Below are 19,319 nucleotides of genomic sequence, written 5' to 3'. Positions count from 1 at the left end.
TGCCCCATCAAAAATTATTAACAAAAGTTTGCATTAGCAAAGCACTCCATAAAATAAAGCGATAAGAAGTTCGAGCTTGACTGAAACTATGGTAACTGCTAGTCCATGAATCCCAATCAATCACATTACCTTAAGCGCAACTGTAAATTGCCAAAACACACGTCTTGATCGATCAATTTATATTTTTTCAATACATGGAAAAATAAAAATGCACAAAGCAGACAAGTTGTATGTGCATGGTATCCACCTGTTGGTGATAAATAATGGCTGCCACAAAAGTTGTACCTCTTTCTTACTGGAACCTGACCTTTCAAAAAAATTTGATCAACCTACTGAAAAATTCTTCAGCTTCAGTTAAATTACTGTGATGAGATAAATGTGCCGTTTCTTGTTTTGTGTACTTCCTCAAAAAGAATAACTAAAAAATCTGTCAGCCCAAGAAATGATAAGTACCTAAATATCAGAATGAAGTGAACTGCCACACAGCCAGTTAACTACCAATATGTCTGACAAATCTCTGGATAAAAACATTCAAACATAGCACAAGTTTCATTTCATTTCCATCAAGATTTTAACTTTGCTATAAAAACTTAAAATGACACAGCTTTGAATCAAAACATAAACACAGGGCTATTCTGCTGAACAAAATATCTGAATAAATATGGTTTTGAATAAACCTGCTCTACATGAAAAAGAGAGAGGGGAAAAAAACTTTTCTGGCAGACCTCCCATGTTTTTGGGTGTTACCATGGAAGTGCAATGTGTTAGGGCCACCTCCCTCCATCATCTTCAATAATAGATGGTGTTTTAGAGGGGGAACAGGTGTTTAATTAGGTCCAGTATTTTATATTTCAATGGAGCAATTTGTCAGGTTACCTTTGTAGCAAATGTGTCCCTCAAATTAACATCTGGTCCAATGGAAAATCTGCCCCATACTTCATTTCTATATCCTAGGAACATTCCACAAACATGTGAAGTAAGGTATCGAGATAGCAATTTTTCGCGCCTTTGGCTGTAATTGTGGCACAAACTGTTGCCTATTTATCATCGACAACGTGCTGCAATCCAGGTGTGAAGAGGCTGCGAGATATTATAGTATTGAAACAACATATTGTATATGTCACTGTAAAAATCTACAACTCAATTCATCTGTCCTATTTCCAGTAACAGAGTGTTACAATTAATATTTCTGCATAAATCTTACAAATTTTTTTCTTTAAAAATTCCCCAGGATGAATTTTTTTTAAAGAAATTAAATTAAGTAATTTTGTTAGAAAAATATTTTTTAGAAATACGTAAAAGTGTTTCAAGGGTAGGGTGAGGCAGTTTTATAAACACAGAAGAGTTGTCAATCCAGACAAATCTAAGCTGTTGAGAAAATGTAGTATGGAACATTTCTTTCACACCATGCTTGTTTCCTCTTTCTCACCCGACCTTTTTATCATTATCATAAGTAAACTGCGCATAAAACTTCTAATCAGTTTTGCAAAATCGTTTTTCTTTTCACACTTTCTTATCTGCAGTCCATTTCAAGTTTTGGTTCCTGGCTTGGAAAGAATGCTTCGGTCCTGTTCTCTTTGATCTAAGTCAGGCCGGTTTTCCACATTAATCATGGCGACAGGGTACCATTCCGCAGTAGATAGCTACTTCATCCAAAGTCAATATGTGTACTTTGTAATACATTGTCACATATGCTTTACAATGAATAAAAATGCATTTCAGATGGGTCTTTGAAAAGCAAGTGCTTGTTCACGTCACCTTTGATAAAAGAGAATTAGATTTTCAGAAGAGGGGCTGTTCACTGGTGTGGGATGTCCATAGTTTACTGTGACACATTGCCCGTGTATTCTCACTTGTGGGGGACACTCAAACTTATCATTTACAGACTATCACTTCTTCCTCTTTCATATCTACTTGAGATTTTAATTTTGAGATAAAATTTCCTTGCATTCTTAAGCATATTGCTAAGTACCCTGCAACCCATTTAATAAGATAACCTCCCAAATTGAATTTTTTTCTAAACTTTAATGACAGTCACTTCCATTTCATATTTACATTTAAATTATTTTTCACCACCTGAAGATTTGATTCTAGGTTTATAAATAAATATGTTTTCATATCAAACCAATATATCTATAATCACTGTCTGTGAACTTGTGTGTCATACACTTTCACATTAGAGAGAGGAGTGTGTGTGTGTGTGTGTGGGGGGGGGGGTGGGGGGTGACAGGGGAATACCTGTTCCCTGTGTAAACTACCCTGTTCCCTGTGATGTGGTCTGTAAGCCCTATCACTGTCATGGGTTCTCTCTCTCTCAGTTCATCACCGCGACATTCCCCCAGCTTGTGTCAATGGCATGATAATCATCTTTGATTTGGGGTTGGGTAGCACCAAATAACTGTTTCTCACGACAAACTTAAATTTACAGAAGTGAAAAATGAAAAAAAGATTACCTGTTGACTGCTTTACTACAGCATACACTTATTAAAAATTCAACTGGGAAGAGTGAAATTCACTTATTTGCAGTCTTCAGTTTAATATCAAAATTTTTTGCTAAATATAGTTTACTTTTTAATTCATACCTAATTAACCTGATTTATTTATTTATTTATTTTTGCTACAAATCCTATCATTAATTTTTGCCATAAAGTATTTAAACCTAAATTCATGGAATACAGCAGACCCTTGCTATAATAACAAATCAAAGGTTTAATCAAAACTGACCAGTTCATAACAAAAAATACTCATCTTTGTTGACTACATATTGCAGATTTCAGGAGCAGGGTGGAATCATTTCTACTTGATGTTCATGTCTTTGCATAAAATTATGAGTGTGCAAGTGTGTAAGGTTTCTTACCTGCTTCGCTACTGTTGTCCAGGTTTTGTGAGTTGAGATTGGAGCCTGGGGGTCCCGGCGTGTCTGCAGAGTTTGTGGACTGAGCATCGTCTGCTTGGGGAAACGTAAGTCCTTGAGACGGCGGCCTCTGAAATATGGCAGATTTTGTGAGAAAATCATGAAGAAAATGTTAGAAATAACTTCTTTTGGAAATAATGAAATTTGACTTTTGTTTTCTATAGTGTTATTCATTCATAAAATGTGACATTTTTAATGAAAAAATTCACAAAAGGGATAACATTACAAATGTCATGAATTTTAGAGTTGTTTATCCCACTATTATCCTTTTAGCAAAGATGTAAAATAAGATCGATGCAAAAAATTTATCTACTTTTTTGGGTTGTCAAAACATCATTAATTCCAACCACAAATTAAAGAAATGTTTTCAGCTTAGTTGCTGGTTACTTGTTTGCATAACCGGGTTTTATCAAAACTGGCATCTTATTTTTCAGATAATCCCTCTCTAATAAAAATTACAAATACTTTCAGTAAAAGTTTAATCATATTCTGCTGTTACCTTTTCCATATTTAACAGTTTTTCATGTTTGTAGAAACAAAGGGTTAAATTCTCCCCCCAACCGAAACTTTATCATTTAGTCAATATTTGCAAACATAGCGGCAGTAGTGCGTCAAGAGATAGAGAGGGGTGGAGCTCAATCATTGTTGACTTTTTCCACTGAGTTCATCTTAGCGTCTCGCTCTCTAAACACATACATATTTATACTATTTTCAGAATCTGTCCAATTTTGGGTTTTGAGTCAATACAAAATTTTAAGCCCCTCAGGTCAAAAATCTGAACAAAAAAAGTCAACTTTAACTCACCTTATTGTAGAAATATGGTTTTTACCTTGTGGCGAAATGCTGGCCAGTACTATTTTTCCCCCCTTTCCCCAATTTGAAAACAAGAGCATATGGCTCTGCAGATGTGGTGTAGCTAACACAAAATGAAATGCCCAACAACTTTTCAATAAGATATACAACCTAAGACACCCTAACTATCAGTAGTACATAATTCACCCCATTCAGTTATCAATCATCTTGACTGGGTTAAGAAAGGAAAATTATGAACTTATGTCCTCTGGTTGCACCAGAGGCAGACATGGAAGAACAGCCGAGAAAATATCAGTCAAGAAACCTAGAACAAGATATTTTGGCTGAGATTTGCCTTCTGTCATTCAGTAAAACACTCCGCGGTTCACGTCCCGCTAAAACTGGGAGACAATCACTGGCTCTCGGGCAACAAAAACAGGTTGTCAAGCAGACAGAAACTGCAGGTGTTACATGTTCCCCTAATCAGCCCTGATGATGCCACAGTATTGTTCTAGCCACAAGGGACAACATAATCAGACTGGGGTTCTAAGCTTAAGTTACTTCCGCCATCACACCGAAGAATGAGCATGAAATTGTAGTCATTTCTCTATTTGAGAAATAAAGCCTCACACGCTTTTTCCAATGCCTGTGTTTACTTCGACAAATGCAGAAAAGTTTCCGCTCAGTTCCTATTGGTGGTTGGAGTGAGACTGTTTTACAGCTACTGTTGTAATTTTATTCAATGTTATGACATTCTGACATAATGTTTTAGTATAAATTGCTATTTGCATAGAACACAAGGGGTTTAAGACAGACTGGCTTTGTGTATACAAATCACCAAAATTAAAACAATAAACATGACCTGAACCAGACCAAATCAACTTGTTTTGAAATTACCAAAATTTAAATTCCAATTCAGACTGAGACAGCTTTCAAATCAAAGTTGTAAAATGCAAACAAAAGTGAGAAAAGTCAAGTTAATTAAACCATTGAATTGGATTAAATACAATACTAACTTGCTGCAGATACACATTTTTTTATTGTGAGTGGTGCTTATGTTAATGTTTAAATATACAATTCAAAGTAGCTTTGGAACTACCAGAGGAAGTCATATAAGTACAACAGGGGAAGAATGAAGGAAGTAATCTGCTGCTAGATAGAGTTCTATTGTTTCCTTGCAGGATATTTCAAGCAGCACAAAGGAATTCTGATTTCTTTTAATGGGACTTTTTTGCCTCTTAAAAGCTTTTAAAGATTGTTGATAAAAATGACATGTAAAAACATAAAGTCATGTTGCTTAGCCATTGATCTAGCTACCAGCCAGATGAAAAAAAATGTTCAAAAGTTAAAAGCAAAATCATTGGTCCAATTATTTTTCTTCACATAAAAATATAATAGGGAATTGCTTATTTAGAAAATGGAAGTTTTTTTGTAATGTTGAAATTTTTCCAGATAATGTATAATTGAGTTATAGCAGTTATTTCATAGAAATTGGTACTGAAACAAATATTCAAATGACTGATAAAAAATAATTTTAAAAGATTGAGCATAAAAATTCATATACATTTATCACTTGCAAATTATTAACTTGCACCTACCTTTTTCCATCTAAACACAACTAAAATGTATATTAATTAAAATACAAAGAAAAGTGCACCCTAGCTTTAAATTAAAATTTATATTAATTAAAATACAAAAAAAGTGCACCCTAGCTTTAACTTATCACCTATTAACAATTCCACATTTTGTTTATTCTATATGAATCAAACAGATGGAAAGGCAGTAGACCCTAACTATTCATTAGGCACACAAAAGGTCAACTCGCGGCAATGGCTTAAAGAACAACTTGTCCAAAGGTTGATGCCAGATTTATCATGTGAGATACAGAAAATATGTCCATGTCAAAATTCTATAGGCACAGGGCCATTTCTAGCATCGTATAATGTTCACATTTACACAAATGACATAAGAAAGTTTTATGGAAAAACAAATATCCCAATGAATTAATGATAAAAATGTTGAGGGGTGTAAAATATTGGAGTTTTATGGAATTTTCAGTATTCTTAATATTTTTACATTCTTAAGTGCTGTGTGAAATTTGCTGAATGCACCACTAATAAATAAATAAATAAATAAATAAATAAATAAATAAATAAATAAATAAATACATGCTTAGGTATGGCAATCTGTCATAAAAAATCATAATTATATATTTAAATAAAAATCAAAATAGAAAAATAACTTTACAACAGAAAAGAGAACATACAATCAAATTTTAATTAAAATATCTCCAGAGCAAGAGAAAAGAATATCAGTTCTAGACATAAGCTGTAAAGGGAACTGGCCATCAAGCCTTCCTCATGACAATTCCCCAAAGCACTTTATATATATGAAGGAGTTAGATTGAAAGGGGGACAACAGTGAACATGACAGCCATCTGATGGATCACATTGGTGTCCTACTATGGCTAACAACATAACACATTCACACATATTCATCTCTCTCTCACCTACCTCCAACAGTATCAATTAAATTCACATGCTGGTTTCTGAGAATATTTTTGATGTATGCACAAGTTTTTTTTCTTTTTTTAATAAGTTGTGGTGTATTCATATTTATCTCTCTTACCTACAGTTTCAATCAGAGTCACATACTGGTTTTTGAGAATATTTTAAACATAAGTTTTTTTTACACTTACTTACATAATTGTCTTGCATATTTTAAACTTCTAAGATCTGTTTCTTATTTTTTTCTCTTCAATTTATTTCCAATATCTTTATTTCATGTGTCATTGGCATTACTGCTATGTTTGTTAATTAGTTAATTTACTTACTCATTATTTCTTTTAATTTCATTATTTTTTGCTGACCATTTCTGTGGTGCTTTTGCTTACAAAAAATTCATGTAATAAAATCTTTTTTTTTTTTTGCATGTCTTACTTAAAAAATATTGAGTAATTCATAAGTCCAGAGATTATGATAAACTCCGTCTGGTTAACCATATCAACAAAATCAAGATTAAACCAGCCACAATGTACATCACAGCAAGTAGACAAATAATGATCTACACACATTTAGTGGTAAAAACATCTGAACTTTTAAGTATAAATTGTGTGCCAGATTAAAATACTCAAGAAAAAAAACTGTCTCAAAGGCTACAAAAGAGATTTTAATCCTGTTTACTGAAATTTCAACATAATCATCTGTTAATAGTTTCCCTCAAGGTCTCGTCAATTAAATAACCTCCAGAAGATCTGCTGTCCAAACATCATCAAAATAATCTTAAGTCTATTAACTAAATTTCAAAAATAATCATCATCTTGGCCACCCGACCACTAGTAACACCTTGTCCCTGGAGAATGAGGCAGGCGTCATTAGAAGCATTCCATCTCCCTCATAACATCCCGTTATCACCAAGCAGATCAGCCGAGGAAGTGGGACATCAAAGCCATGGCCCCTATCAGCACACACCTTCAATTAAATGGTGCAACCTGACCTAAGGATGCTGTAATCTGCCCCCATCTCTCCAGGTTAACGAGCCCCAGTCTAGCAAATCAAGGTTCATTGTAAGCCCATTAAAGTTTTCATCACCAAGCAACTGGGCGGGCAAGGAGGAAGCAGTACTACTCCTCCATAGCTGCTGATATCTGGTTTGGGGCTGGGATATTACGCAATAGATGGGAGATAAGGGGTCCACTGGCCCTGGAGGATCTCTTGTATTAGAGCATCTTATAACAGCTGACTTCACTCAAGGGTGCACAGCCTGAGGCGAGGGGGATCACAAATTAACCCAAAGAATGTTGATGTTGGGGTCTGAAGTTATTTTAATAATTTTGTGCCTATCACATGGTGTGGGTTCAACCAGCCTTAATTATAGTGGACAGGAGATCGCCCCCTGGTGGTTACTTAACCATGTATACACAACAAATTCCTTTGATGAGATCATCCTAACCCCTGGTTGAGGAATTATTATTATTATGTGCTTTTCTGCCTATTTCTACAGAGTTAAATTCGGCTGTTCCATCATGGATTAGCAATGGCCCTTACTACCAGTGGGGTAGTATAGGTAAATAAATTGATAAGCGAGTGATTTAGAACAGCATTGGAAAAGCTTACCCTCAGCTGAACCTTTCCTAATTGGAACTGGTGTCTGTGTTAATGAATTAATTGTGAAAGAATGAATGGAATCCTAATATTGATATCACATTTAAAATGTTCAAAATAACTCCTGTATTCAATCACATCTTGCAAATTTACTTTTTTGTTTCTGTTTGAGGAATTTTTTCTTAATTTAACTTTTGAAATCAAAACAATTTCCAGATATTCAGGAAAAAGATAAGGAAATGAAAAGACATTAACTTGCCTTTTCCTATAAACCATTACCATTTCTTATCAAAATTATTTCCTTCTAACATTTTTCCGCAAAGAGATGCAATTTAGTTTTTTTTTATTTCCTCTTCTTATATATATATATATATATATATATATATATATATATATATATATATATATATATATATATATATATATATAGTTTTCACTTTAAATCAAATAATAATATAATAAAAATATTCCAAACTAGCTCACTGATTAGGATACAATGTATTTTTCTTCTTTTTCTTTCCACAAAAGAACATACAACAATAAATAATAAACACAAAGATATGCTTCACAAATCTTGGCAGAAGGGACGAAAGAAAATTATCAATACTCCCTTCGAAGCTTCTCCAACTACATCTCTCCCAACAACCAGCTGGCAAAAGCAGAAATATCAAAATCAATTTCCATCCCCCATTATGATAATCAAAGCAAATAGCTGTCCAGGTCCGTTTTCTTCTGGTCAAGGATAATACAAACAGACATGACCATGATTTATTGGCTGCAACAAATCCAATGTAACACAATTCATTCTAACAATACTGTAACTTCCAACAGAGACCTGGACTAATTAATAAAGGTCAGATTAACCATCATATATCACCATCAGCACAGCTGGCAAATAAGCTATTGTGACTGAAAAACAATTTCCATACATCTTATCCATGTTGACTTGTTTTGCCGAACCTTTTGTGAAAATAAATAAAATAGTTTTTTTATTCTTTTACCTGAATATGTTTATTGACCTCTTCATGTCATAACTACAGAAACCAATTGGTTCTCAGTTCAATTTATGACCTGCATTAGTTAAGTGATCTTTAGTATAATAAATACGTGTAGTTGGTACCATGATAAATGCACATACATCTTGGTGGTAATTTCTAGGTGTTATTTCCTACAGGGGGATACTCTGTCATCTTGAAATATACACGTGTGACCAAAAAGAAAACAACTCAATAAAGTCATTTGTTATTACTCATATATACATTTTATTTGCAAATAATAATAAGTAGGATATAAGCATTTTTTCATCTTGGATGACCTCTTGAGCCAAAAAAATAAAAAATAAAATCTAATCTCCTACAAAGATCAAATGTAAGCCACCAGTCTTAGAAAAAATTGAGAATGATATAATAACTATAAAATAACTGTAAGTTTTAATAAGACTAAACTGTGAACCAAATAAATTAACCAAATTAACTATTATCTTTGGTGTGAAAACATTTCATTTTCATATATTCCAACAAGTTGGCAAGATTATAAACCTGGTAGTAATAAATCATTTGGCAAGTCTTAGTGAGTTGCACACATGTCGCCTGCTTTAAATCTTCAAATAGTCTTTCATAGTTTATACAAATTCATATTGATACCTCTGCATATTACCTTTTAACCTAGTTGCCAAAATAAAAAAAAAAAAGAAATGAAAAAGAAACAGAAAACATCTCTTACAAAAATTCTCCTGCTAAATACAAAACAATGAGCACATGACCAATAGAGATGAGATGGTATCTTATATAATTTTTAAACAATAAAATGGGGTGTGAACCCAGGTAAAACAGAATATATGAATCCTCTTAAAAAGTTGCGTAATGGAAGGCAGCCGCCTCCTGCGTGACTCCAAAATGGCTACCTGAGGGGCCCCATAGCACCATTAAAATTAGCATATATTGGTCTTGCATGACCTGACTAGAAAGGTTAGGGAAGGGGTTCTGTTCCCCTTGTCACTTCTTAACAGAAAACTCATTCTTATCAAAGAGAACATCAAAAGGAGGCTGAACAACTGAAATTGCTTCTTTGCCTGCTCTCCTCAATGTCAATTGTCAAATGTGAAAATCAGGCAAGAATCAAAGGTATTCCTCCTCCACGCCACACCTCCACTGTTTTACCTGATCTTGATAAAAGTTTTTTTTTCATAAAAGTTGGTTTTAGACAGGCAAAATATGACAAACAAGAGGAAAGCTTGAAAGAGTGACAATACCAGCAACAAGGGAGGTCTTCCACATTAAAAAACAGTTGCAACACTCACTACTCTAACCATTACTACACTTTAGGTACAGCTGTCTGCCTGCATTGCACATCCACATGAATTTAGTAGTACAGAAAAGCTTAAGTCTGCATAGATTGCAAAAACTTTAGTCTCTAGCAGTCAGTCTCTCCCGTTGCTCCTCAAGCACAATATCCTGTCACAGGGATTTCTATCCAGTCCAGGAATCAGAGTGAATGATGGCGCACACAGACCCTGTGCCATGGGATTTTTTTCTCTCTCTCTTTTTTTTTTTTTTTTTTTTGTCTTTCAAAAAGCATTGCACAGATTCCTTTTTGCAAGATATTTGCCATGGAAACATGAATTATGTTAGCAACGATGCATGCAGTCAACAAATGTTATAAATACATCTCACGTTGCTATGCAAAGAAGGGCCATCTGTGGTAAGATGCCGTCAGATTGGGTCCATTAAATGCGGCCAACAACATTAGAAGACAAAACACAGTTATTATTATTTTCATAAAAAAGTCAGATGAGATTTCTTTCCAAGTCATTACTTCCAAGTAAGTAATGATTTTCACATGAAGAAAAAAAAGAAGAAAAATTATGGGTAAGTTTTTAGTAGAAAAATCGATGTTTGAAAAAGATCTCACGAGTTTTCAGGTAGCCAGACTGCAATCCGAATGAAGGTCAAGGTCAAGGTCAAGATGAACTCAGTGAACTGGAACCCTGAATGACGGAGCTTGGAGGTCTTGGTGTGTGTTCAAACTACCGAGTGCCGAGACCAGTCCAATGCATACACGCACAATCATAGGTGGCACTGAAAGCAAAATGGCCGTTCTCAGCATCGGTCCATCTAAGGAATAAATACACATGAATATACTGACACTGTCAATACACTACATATTTCACCGAACAAAGTAGAGAGTAATTGATGGATTCATTGTATGTGCATTCACCATGGTAAATGGTAAGAAAAACCGCAACCATGACTTATATTATTAAAATTACAAAACTACATATCATTTCTACGCATGATATAAGCAATTATCCCTGAATGCAAATGGAGAAAAGATGAGAAGGGACTCTTACTTTAAGATGGAGAAAATAATAGTGCCTCTCAGTGGCATGATTTATGTATTATAAATTCATCACTATGGGTTACAACTACAACACAAATTCCACTTGCTGTGTGAACAGTTTTTCCATCTTTAGGCTAGATAATCCTTCCCTCACATCGAGATGGTGCCTTAATGTGAAATGGATACAGAGGCATAAAAGTGGCTTTTCCTGTTATTAAGCTTTCATGAATGGTTGTACGCTGGTGCTCAGCAAATTCTCTCAAGTGATGGGTTTATACTCTGTAATGAGTGTGATCTAATTTACTCCATATTATATTGTAGGACGAAAATAATATAATTATTCAAATTTCTGCACTGCTAAGTAGAACACATTGTTATGAATAACGTCAAAGTCCCTACATAAAATACATCTTTTTGCCATTTTGAAACACATCTCCCATTCAGATTTTAAACACTGCTAATGAAAGGCAATTTCTGCTATGAATCAGTCTTTTGTTCAGAAATTAACTTGCACTGCATTTACAGTTAGAATCTGCCCTCAGTCCTGGGAATTGCTTTAATCATATGATATCGAGCCATGAACCAAACTGTGTTAGGAGATGACATTTTCGGGCAAATATTTGTAATTAAAATTGCAGGTCAATGTTGTGATCTCTGGTGACCAATGTTTCCAGCCATTTTCAATTTGAAAGTATCAAACTGATAGGGGACTTAACAGATCTTCTGTCTCTGCATTTAGGATTTTTTCCGGGGCCCCACAATGTTGGAGCGCACGTCTGATTAAACTGTGGGTCCGCAGAGACCGTAATGTTCTTTGTGTTAATCTGAGGCACACAGACAGCTATGAATAGTATTAGCCGTTTTTGTTAGGGTTGCAATTTGTTAAATAAATATTGAGGAAATTCAAGGAATAGTTGCAGCTTACCACATTAAGCGTTCTATTGGCATCCATATCATTTAGACAAGTAAATAGAATTACAGTCATTGTACACAAACACTGGCTTGATAGCCACAATATAATCTGCTGATCTTTGATAGCCTCCTTTGATGCCTTATAGTAAAACACAAGACCTAAACATTTAATACAATTGAAATAGATCCAAATTGACTTATGGCACCAAATTATCACATATTTCTTTGTAGTAGAGGTGCAATACCTCAATATCAGACTACCCCTTCTCCCTGTTGATTTCTATCTATAGCACAGCCACAGCTTCTCCTACAATGTAGGTCAGACAGACGGAAGGGAAAGAAAAGAAAACATGGCATACAGTCTCCAGAAAAAAAAAACACTGCAAAGAGAACAAGTTCCTTCTATAATTCTTTTCCTAGAGCATTAAGTCACCAGAAAAAAAATACTGCGCAAGCAACACATTGTAATGGAGTCAGATTTTTATAATCATTTTTAAAACCACAAAATTCATTAATACATCCGTCATCCTACTACTCATCCTACCAAATTCAGATTTCTTTATCTCAATTCCAACACAAAAAACACCTAATCTAATATAATTTACTACAGTCTTATGGTCCACAGCAGATGATAATCATCTTGTCCATGTCCCCCAACTGTATCAAAACACCCCAAATTAGTCCCTGAAATAATACCAGAAAGACAACAACATCATCCCTGGGACTTTGGGGATGCCAATGATCTTTGTTAATTCTAAGATTATGACTACTTATATCTTTTGTTACACTTGGTGCAGGCTTAGTCCAGAACTTGGGAACACAGCACACAAACACTGGGCCCAAGTGTGTTCACTACAGACAGTTATACCTGGGCTGGTGGAGTCTGGGGGTACGGTGACTCAATGTGGCTCTCTTTTTATTGGATTTTTTCATAATGTAGATTAAAGAAGTGGAGAAAAGCTCACTGAGAAGAAACATTAATTCTTGAACCTTGCCTTCTAATCTGATTATTATACCAGAGAAATGCAGGTTTCTCTGTTTTTATCTGGTATCGAAATTTGTGTCAGTGAGCCAATAATAAAATAACATTCTGAATGTTTCACCTAGAAAATTTTTCAATAATTTGGACAGGAATAAGAAAACAAGAGTGTTGATGATTTTTAACCCAGAGTTGAGACCCAACAAAGAATCATGGACCAAAATAAAATAAATCCTTGCATCTTAGGTGTATTTTTTAATCTTACCACATGGTTAACAAGTTATTATTTATCCCATGCTGTTTGTCTCACTTGGAAAGTAATTCTAGTCTCTGGCCAGGACTGTGTGATACTAACCACAGTTTACCTCATATTCAATAGCTATTAGACAGTGAAGCAAAAGATTTCTCCTCCTGATGTGAAGAAAGTTTTCCCTTCTGACTTTCTAATGGACATTCATACCAAGCAAAATGCCTTCTCCCTAAAGAACATCCCGATAAGCTATACGGCTTCACTATAATCTGAAATAACAAGTATCAAGAGAGGCCGTCAGAAATAATTCACAGACCAGCTTAAAATGAGTTTCTCTCAGTGGTGAAAAATCCATAGTCTTTTGGCCTTAGAACTACAATGGAAACAACAATGTAACTGTTCAACGCAAACAGACGCTACAACACTGAGTCTGCCTGCCTGCTTCCTCGCCAGCCAGCCGACTCAACTTGTTCCTATAATCATGAAGTGCAGACCCCACTTTTGGGAATCTTCCATTATAAACAGATCCCTCCCAATTTTGTAACAAATTCTGAACTTCCAATCTAATCAAATCCCGGCCAAAGACCAACATGGCAGAGGCACATGTTTTGTGATTGTATACAATGTGAGGTTAAAAGGGTCTAACAGGCTGCTAAAACACCGTAATTTATCCTTTGGGGTACAGCGAACAGCACTTGTCCGACTGCTGCATAAATATGGCCCTGTGTCATGTCTGACTGCTGCACTGGAGTGATAAATTGTGATTTTGCCAGTCAGACAATTATGTTTATTTGTTAAAACTGTCAATGCCTTAGACATTTATAATGTCCGATACTGCTCCTCTTCTCAGATTGATTTATGGTGCTTGTTATGTGGTCCGACAAATTAACAGCCAGGCTCGACTGTCAGAATTGTCTATATGTGTGACAAAGACGTGAATATATCAGCTTAGCTCGTGGTTTTACCAACACCTTTAAAAATCTACATTTGATTGCATAGGGAAAACAAATCTAATTCTAAATACACTTCCATCTTGACTGTCTTTTGTTATACATTTCAATAATGACCATGCTTTTACAGCAGAGAACATTGTCATGTGGATCTCTCATGATTAATTATTCATTCACAATTTTCAAACATGGAAAAACTGACCAGGGTAACTTTCAAATAGAATTTCAGCATAGACAAAGATGAAAACAATCTCTGATTTATCTCCCTAAATCAAAAACTCCATCACATGCATACATGACCAAATTTTCCTCTGATCATCTAATGAATAGATTTAACGGAAACAAAATGTGTGGAATCTAAAACAAGGTTAAAGCCTTACAAAAGCCCAGTTCAGCCTAAGCGCATTCCGTATTCATCCTCCACTGACAATGTGTTTTATGATTAAAATTAGATGACAGTCATTTGGGTGCATTTCTATGACTTTGCACACAGCCTGGGCTAACACACAAAACCCATTGGAATATATGACTCATGTCATCCTGACTGTACCTGAGTTTACAAACAGAGAGGAGGTAAAATTCAAAACAGATAATGGACATCATCATTAATAGAATCACTTTATGATCACTCTGTACCCCTTCACATCACTTTAATGCCGAGCCCTCTTATTAAAAACCACAAGCTTGCTATGTTGTTGTTAAGGCAGCTATTGGCACAGGTTTCTGTTTGTCTTTCATACTCTAAGATGTCTTTTATATAATGCCTTAGCAGTAATTGCTAATCGAGTGAATGCTAGCAGAGATAAAAATGTGGATGGTTAGTATTGGGCAGCAACCTGAACATTTTTGGAACGCACCAAAAGACTGAATCGACTCAGGCGACCCATTCCTACACAATGCTAAGTCCATCAGTGTTATTCATTGAATTTAGGAAATCTTGATAAGTAGGTCTAATTCGCAGGCCAGGGCTCATAGGACCTTTAGAAAATGTACGCACAAAAGAGAGTCATTATAGCAGTCAGCAGACCCGAAATTCAAAGTTCTTTGTTTACAGCCAAAGTGGGCCTTTTCTCTCAGAGGGAGATAACCGTCTCCCGTGTTTGACCTATCTAGACTGGGGGGGAGCTTGCCTACCAATCAGCTGCATTTTTGATAACCTTTTCAAAATAAATTAACCCAGCCACAACTTAAGTCACAAGGTATTCTGCTGCCAAAATTTCCATCACCAAAGTATGGCTAATTGTAAGTTAGCTGCAGTCATAAACCTTGTCTTTCTCACATGTAGCTGTTTGATTCAGTATTGTGTTATTTTGATATATAGGCACCCCTAGAAACTGTCATAGTTTTTCTTTGACGTTGACAAGCACAAAGGAGCCGTTCCTCGCCAGCAGGGGCCACCATAATATGACCCTGAATTGTCTCTCATACAATTAATGAACAATCTTCAAGTGATTGTATAATGACATAGAATTGCCTGAACTTATGCTGCTATTGATCTGGCATTCACTGGACAAATCTAACTCTATCCTGAGGGTGCTAAGATTAATACAGCACTAATCACTATAATGAAACTCGCCGACTGTTTTCTACTACTTCCTACACTCAATGCTAATAAAGAATGTGTGGTGGATGTGGGAGTGATTTTTTGTTATCCAGAGGGTGAAAAGATTAATACAATACTCATGACTAATGAGAGGCTCTCTTGGAATGACTACTATAACACTCCTTTCGTCCTGTTTTGTTTGTGTGTGAAAGGGTATAATTTTGCTCCACTCTCTAACACTTCACAATTGACTGGCAAATACTGCTCAGTTTCTGCTTAATTAAAACTCAATGAAGATTATCTGCTTACTTCACACGTCATACAAAGTCTCGCTGTATGTATCCCAATAAACTACAAGTGCATCTAGACTAAATCTGGTTAACAATCTGCAAATACAGCAGGATGAGACCCAGATAAACTTGCCAATACTCAGGTTATATAGCCAGGCCACGGACGGAGTTGGGGGTTGGATACGTGCTTTTACTACAAGTTGACATGAACAAAATTGTTTTCCATATAGAAGCAGTATTTTGCCACACTCATGTGACTTCGTGCCCACATGATGCTCTGCTTAAGGTAATAAATTATATCTCTTACTATAGGAATACAAGCGTAGGGCATGACTTCAAGCCAAGTGGAGAGAAAACAACGTGAGACGCACAAGGAGATAAAACAAAGACTGCGACTATAATTTTGAAAATTAGTGCTAAAAATATTACCCTAATATGTTTATTATGTCAAAATAAAAAAATTGATTATTTATTTTTTTTACTAGTTCCTTATCTTATTCTAATCATTTGTTTATTTTTTATCTAGAAGTTATTGAATTTTAAAATCCACACTACATGGAGTATCAATTTAAGGAAAACCCATAAACTTTTACATGTAGCTTTTCAGAACCTTCCAAAACCAAGAAATCTTCATATTTTACCTATATTTCATATATTTGACATATTTTATACTTATTATATGTCATTCTGAGTTTTTTCAAAACTTGAAAAAATTAAATACCCCACCTAAAATACTTACTCTATTTTATTGCAAATATAATAGTTTCTTTTAGTCCAACACTTATCTCTAATACGATTTCATTTCAGTATCTCATTTTGTAACATTATTTATTTTTGAACCATATTCCTGTGTACTTACCACTTCAGGCGTGTGCTCAGTCATGTGAGGTTCGGGTGTGCTTGTACTACTGGGTTTAGATGTGGTACTAGCTGTGTCCCGTTCATCAATTACCAAGTCTATTGGCATTTTCCCCTTTAAACAACTGATGTAACGGTGACAGAAATTATCACATAGTTCATGAACCTGAAAAGATAAAGAAAATTGGGAGATTTAGCAAAAGCGTGGCTAAAAGTTTATTTCATGTAAAGCTTAATTTTTAATACAAGAAATGTTTTGGGAATCAATCTCAATTAAAAAATTTATAAAGCTAGATACAGATAAAATCTAATTTAAGCTGACAATCATGTTCTATTTTCAACATATATCTGCAATAAATCACAGCATCCCCCACCCAATCCTGTGGCCAATTCTTAGGGAAATTTGGCAGCTACCATTATAGTGACTTCTTTTTGTAGTCGATGGTAAAAGGTGAGAGCTATATGGTGCCCCGAGTGTTATTATCAATTCTCAAAACTAGCATTTTAAACGTTCTGCTCCATGTCCACTGAAAAGAATATGGTTTCCAGAGGTGATTATTCTCCAATTGATGAGAACAACAAAAGGGGGAGGTAATTTTGTATTTTCCTGCTGATAGCTAAAACTGACATTGAGAACTATATAGCCGCAACGAACAGGAAATCTCCTGAATCTCTCATTAGGGAGTTATGTTTGAATGAAATAAGCCTAGGCTTTGGCTAGAAAAGACAGTTGCTGTTTCATTATCACCTATCATTTCAGGAAATAAGCTTGTTGTACTACTCTAGCCTTGATCAGCCTACCAGTGCCGCCCCAAGGCAGCATAGAAAAATTGCGAGCATGGCGAGAGCTGCTGTTCACATTATCACTTCTCCCGCTATCTGGAGTATGCATATTATAAGCAAATTTCCATACTAATATTATTAGAGGAATATGCCCATTTAAATGGGCCACAATTAAGTTACGTTGATTTTTAATGCAAGCACTGCTGGCAATTTTTTTCAGGCCATCTGGTTATCAAGGCTCTAGTTCATTAGCCTGTGCATGTAATAACCAGACCAGTTTTTCAATCCCAAAAGCAAACTTCTAATTCTCTGGAGCATTTACATTTAGTCTCATGTAGGCTGTGCATTTTTTAAGCAAGGGACTAAACAAACAGTTTAAAGGGATGTCAAACTTCAGGGCAACCCAGGGTAACGGCTTCAGTCTGCAGTTATGTGGAACATGGGTAAATAGTGCACAGCTAAATTCAGTTCTACCTTACCAGTCTGACTTTTAAATTTTAATTCCTAAAGTAAACACATTGGTGTCTGAGGTTGATAGTGATCAGCATAATTCTAGGGCCACGGGGTGATAATTTTCCAAAAGAGAGGAGGCACCAGACAACAATGAGGCCTAGTTAATTATTTTTGGCTGGTTGAGTGCAATTAAAACAATCAAAATAATTGTTGTAGACTTTACTCACCTTCTCCAATTCTAAAAGATGAAACCGAAGCACTTGTATTGCTTGAATCATCTACAATGAGTAAAACAAACAAAATAATTAATAAAAATAAATAAACTGAATAACACAGTTATATATATTCTTTTTCTTTTCACTTAATATATATTTTTCAATAAACCCAAATAGAAAGGAATAACATATTTAACATTAAAAAAAAAACTAGAAGGGATAACATTCTGAAGTCTTTTGAAAGGTAAATAGGGAGCTTTGTTATTAAAATTTGCTACTTCTTCTTGTCAACAGAAAATGGGCTTTCTTCTATCGTCAAATGACAAGGGGCACTAGAGGTCTCACCTCACCCCCTTTAACAATAGAGCTGAATGAGCCTTTTTAAACCAAAGTTAACTTAAGCTAACACTTTAACACTGTCCTCAACTAAGCTGCGACGGACAATAAATAATAACGCCATGTACTGAATTTATGCCTTTGATTTTTAGAGTGGGTTTTCCAGTATCAATAAATCCATGAATTTTCTTAGCTTTAAAATCCAAATGGACATGAAGAGTCCTCAGTCAATGCTACTTCATTATGGGAAATATTTACAACTTAATTCTACAGTGTCATCCACCATGAAAAAAAATTGCAAACTACTTGAGAGGCCCTAATTCCATTCAGGCATTTGTATTGAAGATTCACTAAGTACAATTATGATAACCTGATTCATACATATTCTGTCAACATGAAGTGAAACTAGGGAAGTGCTCCAATGAATTAATATTAATTAAATTATGTGGGGCTTATGCTTTCCTACAAACTAATAATATGTATCACTTCTGACAGCCACCGTTGTGATTATACATTGTATCAAGTACTTTTAATTCCCATTTGCTGGTATTGCACAATCTATTGAATTATTTTCTTTTTTCCCATAAAACATTCAAAAATCT

At 35.1% G+C, this 19,319-nt stretch overlaps 1 protein-coding gene across 2 annotated transcripts in view; it reads right to left on the bottom strand.

Annotated features, from left to right (window-relative positions):
• The window catches only part of LOC147763300 (homeobox protein Meis1-like), a 69,963-nt gene that overhangs the window by 48,125 nt on the left and 2,519 nt on the right, over positions 1-19,319 (bottom strand). For both annotated transcript variants that reach the window (XM_087006381.1, XM_087006382.1), the window contains exons 5-7: positions 18,394-18,444; positions 16,932-17,096; positions 2,858-2,984 (exon numbers count right to left, since the gene is read on the bottom strand). In XM_087006381.1, coding sequence (XP_086862507.1) covers positions 2,858-2,984; positions 16,932-17,096; positions 18,394-18,444 — 343 coding nt within the window. The remainder of the gene's footprint in view (positions 1-2,857; positions 2,985-16,931; positions 17,097-18,393; positions 18,445-19,319) is intronic.

This window comes from Lingula anatina, chromosome 2, assembly GCF_051362555.1.
Source record: "Lingula anatina isolate TDL-2025a chromosome 2, LinAna3.0, whole genome shotgun sequence".
Lineage (NCBI taxonomy): Eukaryota > Metazoa > Brachiopoda > Lingulata > Lingulida > Lingulidae > Lingula > Lingula anatina.
The sequence above is the reverse complement of the archived record's forward strand: the minus strand, read 5'-3'. Positions and strand labels throughout refer to the sequence as shown.